Genomic DNA, 22288 nt, shown 5'->3' with positions numbered 1-22288 from the left:
CTAGAGCGGCCTTGCGGTGCCATAGAGGGCGAATTCTGCCCAGGGAAGAGCAATCAGAGGCTAGGGGCTGATGCAGGCGGCAGGCGCAGCAAGCGAGGATTTAAATGTCATTCCAGACCCTCTTAAGCCCACGCTTCGCCCCCCGATTCCAACTCTCTCAGAGGATCTGCCAGCGCCCTTCGCCGGGCACCAGAGAAAGAGCCTTGTCTCATCCACGCACTCTGCATCCCCCCAGCATCAACCTTTTTCCGTCCCGGCACTCACAACACCGTGACCAGTTGCTCTCACCTAATCCACTCCATCGCGTCAGGCCCATCCTTCACTTCCTTCGAGATATAATTTTCACTTGCCAGAGTGTTGGCTTTATCAAGCCACTTGACCCTGTATCTCAGTTGCTCAGGTCATCCATTCATTTGATGGCTCGCCGGTCGCAGCCTGCCCGGCGTGTGGTTGAAAAGACGAAACCACCATACGACACTTGTGAATACTAATAATAATGGCCTCTGGAACTTCGAGGTTGGAGCCTTTCCCCCCAGCATTTGCCAAGCACGGGCTAACTTCATCCGTACAGACTCGATCGGCTTGTCACGTGCGTATATTCAACCTCGACTCGACTCGGGAGAGTCTGACCCCTAATATCATTTCTGAGGCTAACCTATACCACAGCTTGCTGGACAAGGGAAGCACCCAGCTCATTCGAAACACGGCTGCGCAACAACTTGCCGACGTCCAAAAACAGAATCCCGACAATCTCTTCGCATTACTCGGCAGAGTTCTTCCGTACTTACAGTCCAAATCATGGGACACTCGCACTGCTGCCGCCAAAGCCATAGGCGGCATCATTTCCAATGCCGAAAGGTTCGACCCCAACGCTGACGATACCGAGGTCAAATCCGAGCCCCTCAAAGTCGAGGAGGTCGCCACCAAGATTGAAGAAAAGACTCCCGAAGTGGACGACCTTCTCCAGCTCAGTGCTCTTGACATCAAACTGATCCTCAATCATGGGAAGAAGCTGTTGGGCAGTGCCGGTAAGGAGTATGAATACTCTATGGCTGGTATGAACCCTGCTCAACGACTGGCACATCAGAAGCAGAGTCTCACCGCCCGACTCGGTCTCGGTGGCGAATACATGGAGGACGACTTGGTCAATGAGTACGACTTTGCAGCCAGCTCGCAATACAAAGCTGCCACAACTCCGGGCCTCACTAGGGTAGATACAAAATCTGGAGTGCAACGACTCGGCAGCGTTGGTCCCAACCCTCCCTACAGTGCCGTGTCCCCTTCGGAAAACAACGGCCAATCCCTGCCCGATGAGTCCGGCCTCAGTAAACGGCAGCTGAATCAATTGAAAAGGAAAAACAAGTCGGCCGCCAAAGCTGGCGCCAGCAAGATGCGCGTTGTTGATCTTTCTGGGCGACGTCAGCCCGAACCTGGCCAGACGCCTGTTTCGGCGACTCCACATCCGGTCAAGCTCAATGGTCATGAAGACTCGAATGGAGATGCGAAGCCAGATTACTTCTCGATCAAGCGAGAAGGCACCGACGACACCACTGCACTGGTCTCCGAGTTCAAAGGCGAAACTGTTCCGGAAAAGCCGCTCATCCAACCCGACGAAGATCATGCCCAGGACTGGCCTTTTGATGTCATGTGCGATTTCCTGTCTGTGGACCTTTTCGATCCGAATTGGGAGGTCCGACACGGAGCAGCCATGGGTTTGCGAGAAGTTCTCCGTGTGCACGGACGTGGTGCTGGCCGTCGATACGGCAAGTCCAGAGCTGAGAATGACCTTGCAAATCGCCGATGGCTTGACGATCTTGCATGCCGCTTGCTGTGTGTTTTAATGCTGGATCGTTTTGGGGACTATGTGTCTGACACAGTGGTCGCTCCAATCCGTGAATCGATTGGTCAAACCCTCGGTGCTTTACTGACTCAATTACCCGACGACTTGGCCGTATCTGTCTACAACTGCTTGCAAGAAATGGTACATCAACAGAACACTGGTCGGAAGCAACCGATATGGGAAGTATGCCATGGAGGCATGATTGGTTTGCGCTATTTTGTTGCTGTCCGCAAAGATCTTCTCCTTCGTCATAGCAACCTTCTCGACGGTGTTGTCGCAGCCGTCATGCACGGACTTGCACACCCTGATGACGACGTCAAGTCAGTGAGCGCAGCAACCTTGGTACCTATCGCTGGGGAATTGACAACTATGCGCCCTGATGCTCTTGGTCAACTTATTAGCGTAGTGTGGGACTGCCTCCTTGATATGCAAGACGATCTGAGCGCCAGTACCGGTGCGGTCATGGATCTTCTTGCAACTCTCTGCTCGCACCATGAGATCTTGGAAGCAATGCGCGTCAACGCCGCCGAGGACCCAGATCAGTCTTTCGAGAAGCTCGTTCCCCGCCTGTACCCTTTCCTACGACATACGATTACCAGCGTTCGGATGGCGGTGTTGAAGGCCTTGGTCACATTCTTGAATCTCTCAAACGTGAGCAACATGGAATGGGTGGGTGGCCGCGTGACCCGCTTGATCTTCCAAAATATGCTCCTCGAGCGAAATGAAGGCGTCCTATGGATGTCCCTAGAGGTTTGGCAAGCACTCATTTCTTTCATGGAACGCCAAGGGTTTTCTGCGTTCGTTGCTGAACTGGAGCCGCATATCTCACCGATGGTAGCGGCCGCTGTTCAGCCTATCGGTCAGGCAAGAAGCCCCATTCCCATGGATACGCTTCTTCTCATCAAACCGTCGGGGACTCCGATGGTCCCTGTTTCAACGAAGCAACGACATACTCCTGAAACCGACCAGCAACCCAAGAAACGGCGAAAGGTTGAGAAGCCCGACTCAAATCAGCGCGTCTCTCACAATACCGATGGACACATGTTGCACGGCGAGGTAGATCTCGTCGGATTGGAGGTCATGCTCCAAACCAGAATCGTCTGCTCACTGGCGCTGGGTCTTTTGCTGAGCAAACAAAGTGAATCTTCGATTGACTCGTATTGGACTCACCTGCTCCCGTCTGTCAGTTCTCATCATTCAAGTTCAAGGTTGTTTACAGCAATGATTCTGGAAGAGCTCGCAAAGAACCAACCCAAGAAACCCGCAAATACACCAGGAATTGTTTCACAGTTGCAACAGGTCCTTGATGATGAAGGCAACAACTGGTATGCAGACTTAGTGCCTTCGCTGCAGGCTGCTCGAGGCCAGTGTCAGTCCTTGATTAGTGCCTTCCAGAATCAAGCGCATGTCTCTCGAGACAAGTTGCCGACGATAGCAGTTGTCTGCCAAGGCGAAAGTGGCGCTGGTCCTAAAGCCTTCTCACTCGCGGACGCCGAGAGGATCGTGACGGCAGACTTTGATCGTCTTCTCAAAGGCCTGACACCAGCGCAGCGTGTTTCGGGAACACAATATCTAAATGATGCCCGCAGGAACGCTAAGACTACCGTGGACGAAGCCAAGAAGATCAAGGAATGCCGAGACATCGCGATAAAGGCCACGATTGCTTCGGTGCTGGTTCGACTAAAGGAAATTCCAAAGAAACCTGGTCAGTTGATAAAATGCATCATGGACAGCATCAAATCAGAAGAATTTGAAGAACTGCAAGCTCGATCTGCGTCAGCCGTTGCAGGGCTCATTGACTTCTACACTACGAGTCCGAAACGTGGCCCAGTGGACAAGTTAGTCTCCAATCTAGTCAAATTTACCTGCGTGGATACCTCGGAGACTCCAGAGTTCGGCCCCAACGCCGCGTTTGAAGACATTGTCCTGTCGTTGCGAAAGGAGGAAGATAGAAAGGACCATCCGGATGCTGCCCGTTTCGAACAAGAGGCAAAGGAGGCCAGGATCATGCGCCGGGGAGCCAAACGTGCTCTTGATGAGTTGGCGCAGTCATATCGTGCTCAGCTCCTTGAGAAACTACCTGTGCTGAGATCACTCATCGAGAGTCCGATCCGCCAGATGATCGAGTCGTCTGACCCAGCCACCCTACAGGTCAACGAAGAACAAGGTCAATCACTAGTTGATGCTATGTCAGCTTTGCGTACGCTGTCTCCTACCCTCGACGCCGGCCTCCACGCTTGGGTTTTGTCGTTGAGCCCGCTTATTGGAAAAGCGATGAGAAGCAGGCTCTCTGTCATAAGATACAGTGCTGCTAAGTGCTTTGCAACGGTCTGCAGTGTCATACCCATTGAGGGAATGACAAGGCTCGTGCAGGATGTCTTGCCTAACATCAGCAATCCTCTTGACTTGAGAGATAGACAAGGGATTACCGAGTGCGTTTATCATCTCATCCAGGCCATGGGCGACAGGATTCTGCCATATGTGATCTTCTTGATTGTACCAGTACTAGGTCGAATGAGCGATGCCAACAACGACATTCGTCTCCTCGCCACTACATCCTTTGCCACGCTGGTGAAACTGGTGCCTTTAGAAGCAGGCATCCCCGATCCGCCAGGAATGCCGGAGTCATTGCTCCAGGGGCGTGAACGAGAGCGTAAATTCATGGCGCAAATGCTTGATCCGAAAAAGGTCGAGCCTTTCCAAATCCCTGTAGCAATCAAAGCGGAACTACGACCTTACCAGCAAGACGGCGTGAACTGGTTAGCGTTCCTCAACAAGTACAACCTTCACGGCGTTCTGTGCGACGACATGGGTCTGGGGAAGACTCTTCAAACCCTTTGCATCGTGGCGAGCGACCATCACATGCGGGCTGAGGAGTATGCCAGAACTCAAGCCCCCGAGATGAGGCGGTTGCCATCTCTCATCGTCTGTCCGCCGACGCTCTCGGGCCATTGGCAGCAGGAGATCAAGCAATACGCACCATTTTTAACTTGCGTGGCGTATGTCGGACCGCCGGCGGAGCGCAACAGTCGGCGTCCTTTACTCGAAAAAGCAGACGTTGTCATAACCTCCTATGATGTGTGCAGAAATGACAACGATATTCTTACACCCATCACTTGGAATTACTGTGTATTGGATGAAGGCCACCTGATCAAAAACCCCAAAGCGAAGATCACCCAGGCTGTGAAAAAGCTCGTCAGCAACCACAGACTCATACTTTCTGGCACGCCAATTCAGAACAATGTCCTGGAGCTCTGGTCCCTTTTCGACTTTCTCATGCCGGGCTTCCTTGGCACAGAGAAGGTCTTCCAGGATCGATTTGCAAAGCCGATTGCAGCAAGCCGCAATGCGAAGTCCTCTTCCAAGGAACAAGAGGCCGGAGCTTTGGCCATTGAGGCCCTTCACAAGCAGGTCCTACCATTTTTGTTGCGGCGGTTGAAAGAGGAAGTCCTCAATGACCTGCCGCCCAAAATTCTGCAGAACTACTACTGTGATCTGAGTGATCTGCAGAAGCGTCTCTTTGAAGATTTCTTCAAAAAGGAGCGTAAGACAGTGGAGAACAGCATCGGCTCGGCAGATAAAGAGGCCAAACAACACATTTTCCAAGCCCTGCAGTACATGCGAAAACTCTGCAACTCCCCGGCGCTTGTCGTCAAGGAGGGGAATAAGCAGTACGATGCGATCCAGAAACAGCTCGCCGCATCCAAATCGAATCTGCGCGATATCGCTCATGCACCAAAACTGGGCGCTTTACGGGACTTGCTGATTGATTGTGGCATCGGTGTACCCAATGACTCAAATGACATATCAGCCTCCAATTATGTGTCTCAACATCGAGCATTGATCTTCTGCCAGATGAAGGAAATGCTTGACATGGTACAAACCGAAGTTTTGGGCAAGCTTCTTCCGAGTGTACAGTTCTTGCGACTCGATGGGAGCGTGGAAGCCACCAAGCGTCAAAACATTGTCAACCAGTTCAACAACGACCCCAGTTATGATTGCCTTTTACTGACGACCAGTGTGGGTGGTCTTGGGTTGAACCTCACCGGTGCCGACACCGTGATCTTCGTCGAACATGATTGGAATCCTCAGAAGGACATTCAGGCGATGGATCGAGCCCACCGAATCGGCCAGAAGAAGGTGGTCAACGTTTATCGCCTTATTACCCGTGGCACACTGGAGGAGAAAATCATGAGCCTTCAACGATTCAAGATCGACGTCGCATCGACTGTTGTCAACCAACAGAACGCAGGCTTAGGGAGCATGGAAACGGACCAGATTCTGGACCTGTTCAATCTCGGGGAGACAGCAGAAGGTGGTGGTGAGTCGGGCGGCGCAAAGGACGAGGATATGGTCGATCTCGAGACCGGTGAGGTCAAGAAGAAAGGGGAAAAGGGCTGGCTTGACGATGTAGGTGAACTCTGGGACGAGAGGCAGTATGAAGAGGAATTCAATCTCGACTCCTTTGTGCAGAACTTGCAAAAATAGGACCGGGCATGATTTGGCAGGATGCCAATCTTGGAGCTGTACAATTAGGTACTTTTACAGGGGTGCCCCGTGCTCAAAAGTGGTTTTGGACAGGATTGGATCAGTTATCGTTATCACCAGCCACCGCGCAGCCCAAATTGGAGCTGGCAGCATCATGTGCTGTCGTCGGGCAATGCGCAAAAACAGTAACATAAGTCTTGTGGCTGAACAAAAATGTATTATTGGTCCAGACACACTCGGCACACGCACATTCCAGGGCTTAACCCAGCTCTCGGGAAGTGGCACATGTGGTTTGCTGGCTTCGGACGGGAAAGTGTCCATACTCGATATAGGAACTGCAAGTCCGGTGATGCGCAAGCCAGCCTTGCTTGGGCCGCCCGAGTACCCAGTACATGTGGATCTTTGCAGCCTCGTTGTTTACTTAAACGGCCCCCCAACCACGGGGCTCGATAGCCGGATTCGCCGACCGGAACATATAGGTGAGATCTGGGATTCTGGGTGGTCTCGAATAGAAGGTGCTTAGCAGATTGGGCAAGTGACAAATCGGGAAATAGTGGCGATCCTGCCCAAGATCTCAGGCGGGACATATCTGATGTATCTGATGAGAGACCTAAATCGATCCGGGGGGGAGGGGAGGAGGGTGTTTGCACAGGTGGTCAACGGAACGACCCTTTTGGAGAAGGCGGAATACCGACGGACTGACAGTGACTTGCCTGAGGATTTGTCTGATGGCCCCGTCCGGCTCAGAGATGGGAAAAGAAAGAAGGACCTTTTGCAGCTCACGATTGTAGGATGCGGGTTTTCAGGAAGGGCGTTAGTCTGGCATGTCCCGCTGAGAGCTGGCTGGCCAGTGCTCAGCAGGTCACAGTCACAGTCACACGGCTAGATGAGTAAATTGAGTGAACGAAATTCAGCCCAACTCAAGCTTCCAGCTTCCATTCGGGAACGGAAGTGACATGAGTGACGTTGGTCATGCTGGTCGTATTGGGTAATGCTCCCAGATGGGATGTTGTTGTTGTTTGCCAGGCGATAATACATACCCAGTCCAGCAACAAAGTCGCCATGCTTCTGCGGTCAGCATAGCCCCACTCCTTGCCCCTCAATTTGTCGGTCGGCTGGACGATGGTCCGGAAGACGACGGGAGAGTGGCCAATGAATATACGCACCTCGTACGCGAGCCCTTTCCATCTACGGCTTAGTTCCATCGCTAATTACACAAAGTGCTTATCAACCTTGTTTGCCAAAATAGAAATAACCGACGGAGCCAATGCCTTCTGCGCCCTCCTTCCGCCACTTCGCCTCCGGTTTGCCGCCTGTCCAGCCTCCAGCCACCTCTGGGTGCTTTAGTCACCTTGGTCAGGCGTAATACTACTCGCTAGGTACCCGCTGCTCTCAATCTGGTTGTTCGCTATTTTTCTCCCTCCAACCAACACGTGGCGCGGGTTTGGTGCCCTTTGCCCTCACGGTGCCCCCCTTGACCATGGGCAAACCATGGGCGACCGCCCAAAAAAGCGTGAGCACTAAACCTTTCCCGGATATCGCCTTTGAGCTCGCACACTGGCGAAGCAGCGATGTCACGCATGGGTAAAAGCCTACCCGAGAATAATGCGCAGCTGGCTTTCCAAGGTTTCTTTCTTTCCTTCCCGCACCAAACCCAGACCAGGTCTTATCCCTGTATAACCATCATGGTGTTGTCTTTTTGCTTCCCGAATCCCTGCTTGCTACAGCCATGCATGACCATCCTCGGCCAATGTCGATACCCACAGTAAGCAAAAGCCTAGCTGGCTAGGTAGCTGCCGCAGAGAATCACCATCTGCCGTTTTGCAAATTGGGGTACGCACGGGCGAGATGCCACATTCCGCATCTCGAAAGCAATGGCACGCAAGAGATGGGACATAACATAAAAGACCTCCCACCCTCCTCTTCAACAAGACTTCATTCTCTCATTCATACAACCAACAAACCAACAAACCAGCCAATCTTTTCCTTTTTGTTATTTCCTATTTCTTTTTTCCTTGCTGTTATCACACGCTCTTTAGCAAACCAGTTAACTATACCAACTACTTTCTAATCCAACAATCACTTTAACACCCCCAAACCCCCGATCCAATCCAATCCAATCAGACCCCCCAAAAAATGCATTCTAAGTCACTTCTCGTTGCTGCTTTCGCTGCCGCCGCGGCCGCGACTCCTTTGGGAACTGGTTCCAGCTGGCAATCCAGCTCGTCCAGCAGTGCTCCTCCCTACCCAACCTCCACTGGAGGCTACTCCATGACCACCAGCTACTACTCGTCCGCCCCGACCGGCTACTCGAGCGCCGCTAGCTACAGCAGCGGCGGCAAGTACTCGGCCGGTGGTAGCTGGGGTTCCTCCAGCACCGTGCTCGGCAACCCTACCGCCAGCCCCAACCCGGTCCCGACTGCAGGAACCGTTGGCAAGCTCCTCACTGAAGACACCCGCGTGGCTCGCTTCAAGGAGATCCAGTCCGAGATCGCTGCGGGCAACCTGGCCTTGAAGTTCGACTTCAACCCTGCCGCCAACCCCGCCGTCACCGCGGGTAAGGGTGGTCAAGTCGACCTGGCCAACCGTGCCACCTTCCCCGTCCTGACGGACCTGGGCATCTCGGCCGCGGGCATCTTCTTCCAGCCCTGCGGGCTCAACACGCCGCATATCCACCCCGACGCGACCGAGTTCTTCACCGTCGCCACCAACAACAACATCACCACGGGCTTTGTGCTCGAGAACGGCCTGGCCACCGAGTTCTCCACCTCGCTGACCCAGTTCCAGGGCACCGTGTTCCCCATGGGCTCGATCCACTGGCAACAGAACAACGACTGCACACCCGCGGTCGCCATCGCCGGGCTCAACTCCGAGGACCCCGGCGCGAGCTCCATCGCCCAGAACTTCCTCATCAACACCGACTCGGCCATCGTCGACGCCACCCTCGGCTTCCCCAAGCAGATCGACTCCAGCAACTTCGCCCAGTTCAAGGCCAACATCCCCCCTCCCTTGGCCCTCGGTGTCGAGGAGTGCCTGATCCGCTGCAAGATCAACTACTAAGCGGTGCTCAAGCGTGACGGAGGACAATGGACACGTGTGATGGACAATTGATGTGTTCAACAGACGAGTTGACATGACATGACAAGCGGCATGGATGATGAGGAACGGGTGTCAAACATGAGCATTATGGGTTTTCAATCAATCAATCACATCATGGAGGCATAGCGACTGGCGTTTTTGTGTTTTTCTCCCTCCCTCCTTCTCTCTCTTAAGGTGGGTAGGCAGACAGGCAGCAGACAGCATTAGATAGCATATATATTTGAAATCGGGACTTATTATCCAAGAAAAACAGACGTGCGTTCCTTTTCTGTACCTTACTATGATGGTTGATACCTGAACTGACAAACTGAAAAAAAAAACCCCCCCCCCAAAAAAAACTGACAAACGAAGGGAGATGATTGAACACTTTCGGGCCGACAGAAGTCGATAGACGGGGAGTTGCTGAAGACTGTGAGCGAGTGAGCGACAGAGGACGGACTCGGGGCATTTCGCGACTAGAACTAAGGAATGCAGACCTCGCGACGAGGTCGCAGTCCCCAGCGAAAACACGGGCAACATGGTGAAAAGAGTCAAGCGCGACTCCAATAGAGTAGAGTCCTTGAGGGGATTTCCTCTAACCCAGGAAGGATATTGATTATGCGGGAGGAGTGTCTCTCGCGGACCACTCTTCGCAGGCGATGGATAGATATCCCCTCCTTATGGATTGGCGCGGGTGCGGGTGCGCAGCTAGATTCGGCATGTACACACAGCCAGCGCCAAATGGGAAGGTGGATGTAGTTAGAATGAAGCAGGTGGACCTCACAATGTTGATCAGTATTTGAGAGAGTCTCGGAGAGAGAGACGGCGGAAGTTCCAGTTCGGCCGGAGGAGGGCCCTTCCCCCGTCCGGCGCTTCAATCGCCGTCATTTCCAAATCATTGGAGGCTTAGATGCCCCTTTCGTTGCGGTTGTGGCGCACTCTTGGTGCCCTCGACTGTGCAAAGGCTGGATGCGGAAAGTGCGCCACAACTCGACTGGGAATGAGTATCAGACAAGCTACTGGATTACACGAAGTGGACCTTCACCTGGTTGACTTGACTAGTGAGAAATCATCTGAAGGGCATTGGAGTTCAGATCTCTCCGTCTCTTCGAGCTCAGGATGGTAGTGATATATAATTAATAAATTCCCTGCCGGCTCTTGTTGTTGTTAATGTTGTTGATGATGATGAACAGACGTCGTGAAGTATATACCAAAGTTCGTCCCATACCATCCAAGTCCATTTGATAGCCCAGCTTCATAAACAACTATCGCAATCAACATGTCGGTCCCTGGTGAGTCGATCAGCCTGTCATGAGATTGTCTCGCAGTTGACAAGTCGGCGATATAGCAGGACTCCCTGTCCCTCAGATGCTGCCCGTGACGGCCACATTTGCTCCTGGTACCTAGGTATTAATCCACGCACCATGTGCTCAGGCTGATGAGACTCTTTAGCATTCGCTGCCTACTATGTCCTCCTCAACCTTCGCGTGAGCGTAGTGCGTGTGTCATGCAACACCATGATGGGGGCAACCGATTCCGCAACCAAGAATAGCCGATCTTCAGCCTCGAAACCAGACTCCAGTAAGGATCTTCTTGTCAGTGCGCGCTGCCACGCCAACTTCGTCGAGAACGTGCCGTTTGCTCTCCTTGTTGCGTCCCTCGTCGAGATCAACGGTGGAGATAGACGGGTCCTGGCGGCTTCGTTGGCTGCGCTGCTGTTCTTCAGGATTGCGCACGTCGAGGTTGGGTTGAGGGCGAAAGAGTCTATGGGCTGGGGCAGGCCTGTAGGGTATTTTGGGACGCTGGGTTTCGTGGCTGGGATGAGTTCTTATGCGGCTTGGTTGGCAAGGAGTTATTGGAGTGTGTAGAGTGACGGGCTCGTTTGGCGCGTTGATATGCAAATGGAAGGTGGAGGGCACCACTTCCCTATGTTCCCATCTCGGGACAGCTTCACCTCCGCTTCTCTTCTTCCCCTTCTTCCACTTCAACCACTCGTACTCTCGCTCGAGCCGCATGCCTTTTGCTTCATGGCATACCTGCAGAACACATTCGCTCCTTCAAAGCCCCTATCGAATCCCGACATATCACTACTATCATCCTTTCGATCCATATCCAGCGCCCTCCCTTCGCCTCCACCTCTTCCAGCGCAGTCCCAGCCGCAGAAGCAGCCTGAGCCGTCACCCAAGCCGTCCTATACGTTCCTTTGTACCGTCTGTTGGACTGAACAAAACTCGCTGCCACATAGCTTTGGTCTTGAGGGCCGCATTGTCTGTGTTGATTGTTGGAGATGGATATACAACACGAGCATCTGTTGGCGCTGTGGGGAGGTCGTTTTTCGCAAGACTGATGCCGTCAATTTCGGATGGTGCTAGTGGCATTGGAGTTGCTTCTCTTGCCTTATTTGCGCAGTACGTATGGCCTTGATGGGCACACTCATTGGGACTAGAATCTGCTGACGGCCAGCCAGTCTCCTCTGCGCCCTCCTCCCTACCTTGATTGTAACTGTGAGCCGCACAAACATGGCATGATCGTCAAGGACCCGCCAGTCTGCTCCCGTTGTGCCGACCGGCCAGACTCCCTCACAAAGCTGGAGCAACATGTCAGAACGCCGAGGAAAGGCTCAGAAAGTGTCATGCCTCCCAAAGGGCTGTTAGATGGAGCATCTTCGAGAATATCACTGACAGACCCTCTGAATCCGGATTCCAACAAGATTGGGCCCGTACGTCAAAGACATCGAAGGCATCCTCCAGGGATGCCTCTTCTGCCTTCAAACCGACACACAGGATCAACTCCATCGGATCACTCAACCCCAATGCAACACGACAGTCCACTGTTGACACAAGGCACCAGATCTTCCGCGCCGTTCACCACACCGCCGCAATCTCCGATGCTCCTCGAAACGCCATTTCTTCTGCCGAAAGTCTCACCATTGTCTCTGAGACGCACATCAAAACGCATACCCCTGCGATCGCCCGAGTCAATAAGCCCTCCCAAGATTCATATGGTCGACCGGCCTTCTGTAGCGTCTGTAAACCATGAAGGTCCCCAAGTCTCCACTTTGAGCCAATCAAGCGCCTCGCCCTATCAGTGTTTGCTCACACCGGCATCAGATGAATCCAGTAAATCGTTATCCGGCTCCCAGAGTCGTGTCCGACGCAGCTTCTCAACCAGCAAAGCAATAAATCCTTTTCGAAGATCTTCCACTCCCATGTCAGTTCTTGTTCCTGCCGGATCATGCGGCTCAACAAAAAAGCACACTTCAATACCCTCCCAAGACATTGCCCCTGCAAGAACTCCATTTTTCAAAGAGCTTTCGAGTTTCTTTACCTCGCGTGCTAAGTCCGGAAGACTGGTCCTCCCGAGCCGCGCGAGCGGTGCTCGAGCCAGCACGAACGTCAACGACAGTGGAAGACGCCCTCCCGGTAGAAGTGGGATGGACCGAGCGTGTGAGAGATGTGGTGTAGACACGTCTGATTGGTGGGTCAGGCGCGAGTCGGATGCTCAGGCTCGAGACAATGAGGGTGGTCGAAGTCGAAGTGATCGGATCTGTGACAGTTGCAAGGCTGCTCGTACCATACCTCGGGCAATGCCTGGAGCATGGGACTAATAGAGCCGTCCTCCGGTTGGCCTAGACAAAGTTTTCCGTGGTAGCTGTATGCAAAGGCCCGACTGGAAGATCGGCCAAGGAGCTACACTGTGCAAAGGATTTGTTCTCCATGCGCCTGTACTGACTATATATAGGACAGGCAACAGCTTTCCGAATCTGGTCTTTTCCAGGGAGCCAATGACCCGCATCTGATTTCTCATGGCCGTAAACCCATAAGCATCACGAGAGACACAGTAAGGAGAAGACAATGGTGAACAGCAGCAATGTAAAACAGGGTGGGACCGTCCCTGTGGGGTGCCTGATGTGTTTGCCTCCTTTTGTCATCGAACACATAAAAGCTGAAACTTTCGATAGCCAGAATCGGGATGAAGTCGCGGTCAATACCATCTTGAGAGGCATAGAATCCCCTTATCCTGACAATGAAACAACAAGCTTCATGGGTCGAGTTGAACCCTCTGGGCTTGCTCCTGGCTGACGCTGTGCCGGCCAGCCAGATGTATCCGCCAGGCTCGAGATTGGACCGGACGAGATGCAGCATTCTGCCTCGTAAACCGTAAATATTCGGGTCTCATGGGTCATGATGAAAAAAAAAAACCCTGTCGCTCTTTGAAGACTCATCCTTCAGCATCGCTTCACACCTCAGCCTTGGATGATGCCGAAATTATGTCCACAGCTCGATATGGCAGTAGCTGTCAAAAGACATAGGGTGTATATCCAACCTTGACTAGGTGAGGCATGATGCCGAAATGTGGCGGTGAACCCCGTACGATCAACGAGCCTCGCAGATCTAAGTGATGAACGAAAACGTCTGAGAGGTCGGGCGGCGTTTTTATCGGAGACAGTGTCATCGTGGACATAAGGCAATCACTGAAAGACTTTTGGCGTTGTGCAGTTATAGATCAGAATCCCACCATCTCACCCCAAAAGGAATTTGACGGACGTCATGCAGATCGTTCCGAGTAAGCATCCAACCATCCGAATCTGGCAAGTATACCTGCGGCGTATTGAATCGCTTGATTTCACTGCGCATCCTCCGATTTCCAATCCAGGTTTGGCAGTGTTTGTAATTTCGCGCTCTGTGGCCAGTGGTGAGAATGGTCTTGTCTTTTTGCCGTGTGACCTGCCAATACATGGTGTCAATGTCGACGACGGATGGGGCGGCGGCGATGGACAGCAGCTGCAAAGAGGGGCATTCTCTCTGCAGTTGATCGAAGACTCGGATTGCCTGAATGTCGGAAACGGGAACAGTGTGGTGCAGCCTCCACTCGAGGCGCAAGCAGGAGCTCGATATGAAGGGAGGGAATAGACGGAGGAACCGCAAATGGCGAAACTTGGTGAGCGCGTTCAGAAATGCATATTGTTCGACATGCACATCTACCCCGGGAATCGCTGTGGGATGCCACAAGTGCTCAATGTAACCAACGTCCAACTCCAGCCGCTCAATCTTTGGTGCGAGTTTCGCCGCAGTCAGAATATCGGTATGGCTACGCTGGCTCTGCTTGCTGTAAACTGAAGAACGCGAATCCTCACAGTGCAGCCGTAGATGACGGAGGTTGGGGCCCACAAGGTCCGTTATGGGGATGTGGTTGCATATCCCATCAATCTCCAGCTCTCGCAACTCTGTCATCTGCGTGAAGTCGATCGCGAAAGGCCGGCCAGGATCGTTTTCAAACAACGGGCCCATGGTCCCTGCGTAGGGACAGGTCGGGTGATAGTGTCGCTGGTGATCTGCACAGATGCGCAAAGCCTGAAGTTGGATGAGTCGGGGAGCACTCGAATAGATGAATTCGCTGATAGACACGACGGTATTACCCCAGACAATGGACAGCCTTCGGAGATTCTCCCATGGGATCAAATTCAGATCTCCCATGGCGTGGCGAGGGATAATCAGTCGCAACTCGGTCCACGAAGGCGTCCTTCTCAAATGGGGGGTCTCCGAGTCAACTACAGTCAAACTATCGAGCAGCCAGGCCATGTGAAGATCTACAGCCGCGGCTTTTGCTACCGCGTCGTAAGTGGCTTGATCGGGCTCTGGGTAACTGAAGGGAGGTGCGCCAAAGGCTCCCAGGGCGAGTTGATGGCGCCCGGCAATAGAAACCATGGCTGTGGTTGCTTGAATCATATCTGGCCATGGCGAAGATGTATAGAGATGGCCAAGAATGACTTCATATTGCTGATCATCCGCCAGCATCTTGAGCACCTGGTATGCTGCAGCGGCCGAACAGTCCAATCTAGACGCCATTAGCAACATAGGTCCTATCCGAGGCGGGATATCACCCAAAATCAATTCCACTCGCTTCTCACCTATGCAAAGTACATACCTAATGCGGCGAAGCCGGTGCATGAGAGGCAGACTCTCGCGAACTGCCCTCAGGTCCGAGTAATAATGTTCGCCATTATCCCCGTTTTGAGGAGGGGAGAAATCTGGGATCTCGAGCGGGCGTTGCACATGCAACGTGTGGACATAGCCAAGGAGGTGGCGATTATCGAGGAGCCAACTAAGAAGCCCATGTTTCCTTTGATCCAGACGATCACGGATAACGTGGGACACGGTTCCGAAGAGGAAGGGTAATGCCGACTTTCGAAACTGGCGCGAAACGAGAGAGAAAGGCAAAAGCGAATCTAGCTGCCGATAGCTACCTTCATAGAGCAGCTCAGCGATCAAATCTAGGACCTCTGACGGGAGTTGGACTTTTTCTTTTGTCGCGTGCCAGTGCTCTGCGCCTGAATAAGGCAACTTCATAGACTTGAGAGCCAACATGCTTGCCCGTCTCAAGGTTTGAGGTTTCCTCCACACAGGAGAGATGTAGTACTCGATGACCTCGACCCGGCTTTGGAGTGGGATCGTGTCGGCAGAGCAGCAGGTGATGGCATGAATCGAACGTAGTGTCAGCCGGCTTTACCTGAGGTCACCACGGCAGGGAGGGGCTTCTGCCGGATTATCATTTCGCCGAGAGGCGGGGTCGGCTGGAACCCGTGTTGGCTTGCGATTCATAGAGAGTGCAAAGCGAGGTGTGCTTCTTCTCTGTCAATTTGGCCAAGTCCAGAGAGATCCAGAGTGGGACATGGTCGCTGTGCCCACGCTCTGGTGCAGAATCGCAAATGTCGGTGCCGGTGACAGCGTCTAGGTCGTCCACCAAGGCGTGGCTGATGATGATCAGGTCCACTCGATCACAGCTCGCACCCCAGGCACTTCCACGCGGGTAATACGTGAATTGCTTCGTGTTCCCATGGAAGTGCCTGAAGACATCGATCCCGCGCATGCCGTTGAGGTCGGTGAAAAACTTAGCATTGAAGTCTGTCCGGTTCTGTACATGTTGCAGAGGAGACGTCCGTAGATTTGGATGGCCGTCGATTCGGGATCTAGCGATGTTCATGTCCCCGATCAAAATGGCATGGCGGCCCTCGGTCTGGTACTGGAGGACATGTTCCAGCATGTGCTGATGAAAATGCAACTTGTGGTCGTGTCGGGTACCGGAGACCTGACCCGTCACAGGATCTCGATATGGATTGGACGTCCCGTTGACCCAGTAGCCGTTGATCACGACTAGACCAAGTTCGTGTTCATGTATCAAAACTCGACCTTCGAGGTCCCATTCCGGTCGCCAGGTGGCACGTACGCCCGAGGCGAAGTCATCCCTAATCACGGAGGCCACGCCGTGGACTTTGCCGCCGAATCCCGTAGCATTGTACTTGTCTCTAGGTAGAGAAAAATGGACCGTGTAGGTAGGTTCGCCAGCGGCGTGACCGTGATTGGCAGCTTGATGCAGCTGTCTCTGAGTTGCGACGTCTCTGGGGCCGATTTTGACTTCCTGCAAACAGAGCAGCTGAGGCCATTGGTGGCGTTTCAAAAATGATCTCAGCGGCGACAGGGAACCCGGGTCGAAAGACAGGTGCTTTGGGAGCAGTGGACCGATGCCATTGACATTCCAACTGAAAAGTCGGACACGGTTTGAGTTTGCAGACCATGTGTTGGCCACGTGGGCATGGTCCTCGTCTGTGTGAGAAACTTTCCTCCTCAGCGCAGGCGGACTAATGGATCTGCCCGTGCTGCTGAGGGATCTCTTCGCCGTGGAGGACATGGGACATAGCCTCTCTTCCCAGATCGCTCTGATAAGGTAGTCTTCGCGTCTCGCCAGGCCAGGTAGCTCGGCACGCACCTATGGAGGAGACACCAGTCCTGGTGAGTCCACACAGGCCCGTTTGTTCTGGCTCGCGGGTTTCCAATAGGGCGGAATAGGCATCTCGGCATCCCGTCTTGCTCGCTGAGAAGTCACTAGGGCGCCCTCACCATCTACGGACCGAACCGTCGAGGATGGATTCATCACCGGCGATGCGAGCATCTTAGTGGTGACTTGAGTTGCTTCGGGATCCAGGGCCTCCAGTCACTGTCTGTTTGGGAAACCCAGAGCAACCCAGCGCAACCAAGAGCCCGGCCCGCCAACTCCTCAATTGCGGTTGACAGTTGATCTGCATGGGTTCTTGTCTCGTTTAGGCAGGAGAGCGACGCTGCGTTCTTCCGGCAATGCTCCGAGTCGCCAACTTGGGGTTCAAGGATGGAGCTCTGACAAGTGGGTGGTGGGGTGGCCTGGTGGCTTGGTGGGCGATGGACGTGGTCGAAGGGTAAAATAGGAGGCGCGCTTTCCATGCCTGCTGGGGAGAGTCAGGGTCGAGGGTCGAGCAAATTCTCAGATATATTTCTGCTCGACTCTGCTCAGTCGTCCTGTCGCTGACAATTGTCATCCAGGCGCTCTGCTTTATTTCATCACACGAGCAAAACCCCCTCGTGTTCTCTGACGTGAGCTTCTACGCCGTCACCAAGGTCAAAGGAGAGAACGCGCCCGCGCGTGGACCTACATATACCGGCTGCGATTGAAAGTCTATCCAAGCTCGCTCTATCGGACTTGAGCACCGGGCCAGTTTCCTATCAGTCGAGCGGTCCCTCGTGCGTCTATCTCTCTCTCCCCAAGTCAGTTAAATACTGCTGCAAGCCCGATAATGTGCTGATCTCTGCAGACTTCCCTCGTCACCGGCGTTGTCAGAGACCCGTCTGTTCACCTACCACCGTATCAGCCATGGCCCCTCAGCCAGAGCTCTATCCTACCCTCCACCGCGTACGCGACCTTGAAAGCGCCGGCATTGAGGACCTGCAGCAGATCATCCAGACATTCCCCGTCATTGACAACCATGCCCACAACATGCTCACCGAAGAACATGCCTATGGCAGCGCAGAATATCCTTTTGAGTGTATCACTTCGGAAGCACAAGGCCACGCTCTGACGGATCATGTCCATACCAGCCTTGCTCACATGCGCGGAGTCAAACACCTGGCAGAATTCTATCAGTGCCCCGAGACCCTCCAGGATGTCAAGGCTGCCCGATATGAGTGGGTGCGCAGGGACTACCCTGGCCTGATCAAGAAATGCTTTGAAGGGACACATGCGATCATGATGGATGACGGACTGTCGCCCGAGATCATCCACTCTTTCAAGTGGCACCGACAGTTTGTGCCCACGGTGTCGAGGATAGTGAGGATTGAAGCGGTCGCGGCAGATCTGCTCGAACATCTTGCCCACGCTGCGGGTTTTATGAGGGTCGGCCTCGATGCCGACTGGGACATCAGCCAGACCGAAAGTTTCTTGGTTCGCTTCAACACGGTCTTCAGAAACCAGATCCGCACTCTGGCCAACGATCCAGATGTCCGTGGCTTCAAGTCGGTCATCTGCTATCGCTCCGGTCTAGATATCGGCCTCGAGAGCAGGAAGAACTTCCGCCCCCATCAGTCGCTGACTGAATCCTCTCTCCTGCAATCTTTTCACGACTTTTTACAGAAGGCAGTCCGGGATCATAAGTATCGTATTGAGCAAAAAGAAGTCAATGACTACCTGGTTGTCGCTGTCTGTGACGTGCTGGAAAAGCTTGTAGACACGGATGGTGAGAACTTGCCCTTCCAGTTCCACACCGGTCTCGGCGATACAGATATCGACTTGGTCAAGGCGAACCCAGCGTATATGCAGCCCTTGATCGAAGCTTTCCCCCAGGTCGACTTTGTCATCCTGCATTCTTCGTATCCGTACACGCGGGAAGCTGGTTACCTCGCGGCCAACTATTCCAACGCTTGGCTCGATATTGGAGAAGCGTTCCCCATGCTCTCTCGCGAAGGCGAGGAGTCTGTGCTACGACAAGCCCTCGAGCTGACACCAAGCTCCAAGATCCTCTGGAGCACAGACGGACACTTCTATCCCGAAACATATTGGCTTGCCAACAAGCACTTCAGAGAAGCCCTGGAGAGATTGCTTACTTCGTATATTGCAGCAGGTGACATTACCGTCGCCCAGGCCATCGATATTGCTGTCGACATTATGTTCTGGAACGCCAATCTCCTCTACAAGCTTGATGAAGAGCGCAAATATCCCGAGCTTCTCCGAGCTTGTGGCCGAGAGGTCGTAGACAGTATGCGCACGCTGGTGAATGGTGGCTCGAAAGCGCCCTCCTTCAAGTCATACGCAAGCACGGCTGTCGCGACTCCTGCTGGAGGACCGTCATCGTCGTCAGCAGCGGCACGCCCTGGGGCGTCGACCACCATGTCCCTGACGTCGACAAGCCTTGCTGTTTCCCTCCGGTCTGGGAGTGCGAGTGCGCCGTCCGGCCAAAACCTCACCGCTGTTTTCGCCCAGAATGTGACCGTTTTTGATGCCTTTCTGCAATCCAATCCGGGCGTCAAGTATATCTGGGTTCAATACTTGGACTACACTGGCACCCTTCGAAATCGCATGCTGACCGTCCAACAATTTAAAAAGCAGCTCTCCACGGGCAAAACCCTCTGTTGCACGAGTGCTCTGACACGCTTGATGCAAGACGACTGCCCTGCGACCGGATGCTCAGCCACCGGCCAATTTCTCATGGTTCCAGACCTGTCGACTCTTTCACCGAACAAGGGTATCTCATCTCCGTCTGCAACTGTTCAGACCTGGTGGATGGCAGATTCGGAGCAAGTCCCCCTCGTCGAGCACTACGACCGCTGTCCGCGCTGGCTTCTTCAATCTCAAGCTGACGCTCTCAAATCAGAGTTCAACATCTCCATGCTAATAGGATTCGAACTCGAAATCATATTCATGAGGCCGATCCTGAACGAAAACAAGTCGGACTTTGTGGATTTCGAGCCCTTGCATATGGTTCATTCGTGGTCGAACATGACGTGGCAACAGCTCGAGATGTTACCGATCATTGAAGAAATTGTGGAAAATCTGGCCGAGATCGACATTCACCTTTCGCAATTCCACTCCGAGGCCGCACCAGGACAGTGGGAGTTTCCCTTGCCCGCTTTTGAACCTGTAAAGGCGGTTGACGTTCTATTCAAGGCCAAAGATGTGATTCGCAATATCGCCAGGAAGCATGGCCTGAAAGCAACATGTTATCCGCGGCCCTACGCTTTCAGCCCCGGCAGCGCCAATCATGCCCACTTCAGCATCAACGGACCTGGTGATACCGTCGAGAAATATGAAGCTCCCTTCCTCGCTGGCGTCTTGGAACATCTCCCAGCATTGATAGCTTTTCTGCTACCTTTTGAGGAGTCATATCAACGAGTCAACGCCGGAATCTGGGCCGGTGGAGAATATGTATGCTGGGGGACACAAAACAAGGAAGTCCCATTGCGAAAATGTGGACCAGGACACTATGAACTCAAGACCGTCGATGGCATGGGCAACTCCTATTTGTCCATGGCCGCCCTACTGGCATCAGGACTCCACGGTCTCCGTCAAGATCTCAAACTCGAGCACAAGGATTGTGCGGGTGACCCAACTGGGATCGGCGAGGAGGAGAGGCAGAAACTAGGCATTACAACGCAGTTGCCTAACAGTTTGGAGAAGAGTCTCAAAGCCCTGGACCGGGATAAAGTCCTCCGACGGGCACTCGGATACGCGGTCGTTGACGACTACCTTGCCGTTTCTGAGAGTCTGATGGCCAAGTTGAGGGGCTTTGGCGACGAGAAGAGACGAGTATGGTTGATGGCCCGGTATTAAATGCGGGTTCTGGGGGGTTGAGATGAGCCCTCGGGGGCGAAGAATCTTACAGCACAACATCCAATTTGTTTGCCTTGCAAGCCGAAAAGCAAAGCATCAGAGTCGCTCGATGGTGTCGTCACGACAAAGCAAGGGGAAGATGATGTGGCTGTGCTTCGTCAGGCTTCCTGCCTGTGCCCTGTGAATAGCCAGCTGCGACTTGCACACGCAGCAGTGTCTGCATTGGCAGATACAAATCTTACAATGAACCTGTGGTTCACTATTTTTGTGAGAGATTGGAGGTCAAGAGGTCCTTTGATCTTGGGAGACGAGGCTGGTTGGACTTGGCGGGATATCGGGAAACTGATACTGGGAGGCTATATTATACTTAGATATACCCCAGCAGGTAGGACGGGTGAAGGATTCGATTGACCTGCTGAGAGTGGAGATAAATGAATGGGTAAAGACTTGGCTAATCAACCGCTATTACCAGAGTCTTCAGCTTGTCCCTGTTTACTTGATTGCTTGTTTTAGCGTTCTTGAGCGTACGTGTAGGTAGACAGGCAGGCAAGCAGGGAGGTATACCAGATATAGAAGGTATAGTAGGTTGACAGGCAAACAGGCAGGCAAGGTAGGCCAGTAACTTAAGTAGCTGGGCATGTGGCTGTGTATTCTCAATGGATATACATCGTACATGTATGTATAGGCAGCTTGTATGCATCAATCCTGAGGGTCGCTTCAGGGGGTCAGGCGGGAGTCTGAACGTCTGACGCACACCGTCACACATACACACCGTTCACCCTGCTCACTTCCTCGCCCAGCTACCAACCAACACACTCACTCATCCCGTCCTCATCCAGCCACTTATCATCCTCAAGCGGACGAAACGAGACGAGACGAGACGCGACGAGACGGCAGAGAAAGGTCCTTCAAGGGCAACTAGATCAATACTGTCCATCGATGGTGAAGGTGCCTGTCTTGGAGATCAAGTACTCGTTGACGGCGACGTCCTTGCCGGACTCCTTGCCGTAGCCGCTCTCCTTGATGCCGCCGAAAGGCGACTCGGCCGCCGATGAGTTGCCTGTGTTCTATTCTTTGTGTTAGTACAGGCCCACGTCCACCTATAAAAGGAAGGTTGGAGGGGTGGAGAAAGTGGGCTAGACGGCATGATGTCGTCTCTTCTTCTTCTTCTTCTTCTTCTTCTTCTTCTTCTTCTTCTTCTTCTTCTTCTTCTTCTTCTTCTTCTTCTTCTTCTTCTTCTTCTTCTTCTTC

At 53.2% G+C, this 22288-nt stretch overlaps 7 protein-coding genes across 7 annotated transcripts in view; 4 read left to right on the top strand and 3 right to left on the bottom strand.

Annotated features, from left to right (window-relative positions):
• Positions 1–496: 496 nt before the first annotated feature.
• Positions 497–6328, top strand: Z519_10811 (uncharacterized protein; the record flags this gene model as incomplete). The annotated part of the gene is made up of 1 exon (XM_016768526.1): positions 497–6328. The coding sequence occupies one exon, from the start codon at positions 497–499 to the stop codon at positions 6326–6328; it is 5832 nt and encodes a 1943-aa protein (XP_016615433.1).
• Positions 6329–8464: 2136 nt separating this feature from the next.
• On the top strand, positions 8465–9388 carry Z519_10810 (uncharacterized protein; the record flags this gene model as incomplete). The annotated part of the gene is made up of 1 exon (XM_016768525.1): positions 8465–9388. One exon carries the CDS (start codon positions 8465–8467, stop codon positions 9386–9388), a length of 924 nt encoding a protein of 307 aa, XP_016615432.1.
• A 1297-nt stretch (positions 9389–10685) lies between these two features.
• Positions 10686–11274, top strand: Z519_10809 (uncharacterized protein; the record flags this gene model as incomplete). Its single annotated transcript, XM_016768524.1, has 3 exons — positions 10686–10698; positions 10755–10805; positions 10859–11274. 3 exons carry the CDS (start codon positions 10686–10688, stop codon positions 11272–11274), a joined length of 480 nt encoding a protein of 159 aa, XP_016615431.1.
• A 2631-nt stretch (positions 11275–13905) lies between these two features.
• On the bottom strand, positions 13906–15774 carry Z519_10808 (uncharacterized protein; the record flags this gene model as incomplete). Its single annotated transcript, XM_016768523.1, has 2 exons — positions 13906–15244; positions 15335–15774. The coding sequence occupies 2 exons, from the start codon at positions 15772–15774 to the stop codon at positions 13906–13908; spliced, it is 1779 nt and encodes a 592-aa protein (XP_016615430.1).
• Positions 15775–15955: 181 nt separating this feature from the next.
• On the bottom strand, positions 15956–17095 carry Z519_10807 (uncharacterized protein; the record flags this gene model as incomplete). The annotated part of the gene is made up of 1 exon (XM_016768522.1): positions 15956–17095. One exon carries the CDS (start codon positions 17093–17095, stop codon positions 15956–15958), a length of 1140 nt encoding a protein of 379 aa, XP_016615429.1.
• Positions 17096–18088: 993 nt separating this feature from the next.
• Positions 18089–21037, top strand: Z519_10806 (uncharacterized protein; the record flags this gene model as incomplete). The annotated part of the gene is made up of 1 exon (XM_016768521.1): positions 18089–21037. The coding sequence occupies one exon, from the start codon at positions 18089–18091 to the stop codon at positions 21035–21037; it is 2949 nt and encodes a 982-aa protein (XP_016615428.1).
• A 923-nt stretch (positions 21038–21960) lies between these two features.
• The window catches only part of Z519_10805 (uncharacterized protein), a gene marked incomplete at both ends in the record, with an annotated part of 2014 nt that continues 1686 nt past the window's right edge, over positions 21961–22288 (bottom strand). Inside the window, one exon of the mRNA XM_016768520.1 lies at positions 21961–22104. Within this exon, the coding sequence (XP_016615427.1) occupies positions 21961–22104 (144 nt within the window). The remainder of the gene's footprint in view (positions 22105–22288) is intronic.

The sequence above is a fragment of the Cladophialophora bantiana genome (genome assembly GCF_000835475.1).
Source record: "Cladophialophora bantiana CBS 173.52 unplaced genomic scaffold supercont1.19, whole genome shotgun sequence".
Lineage (NCBI taxonomy): Eukaryota > Fungi > Ascomycota > Eurotiomycetes > Chaetothyriales > Herpotrichiellaceae > Cladophialophora > Cladophialophora bantiana.
This window is presented reverse-complemented; position numbering and strand designations above follow the sequence as displayed.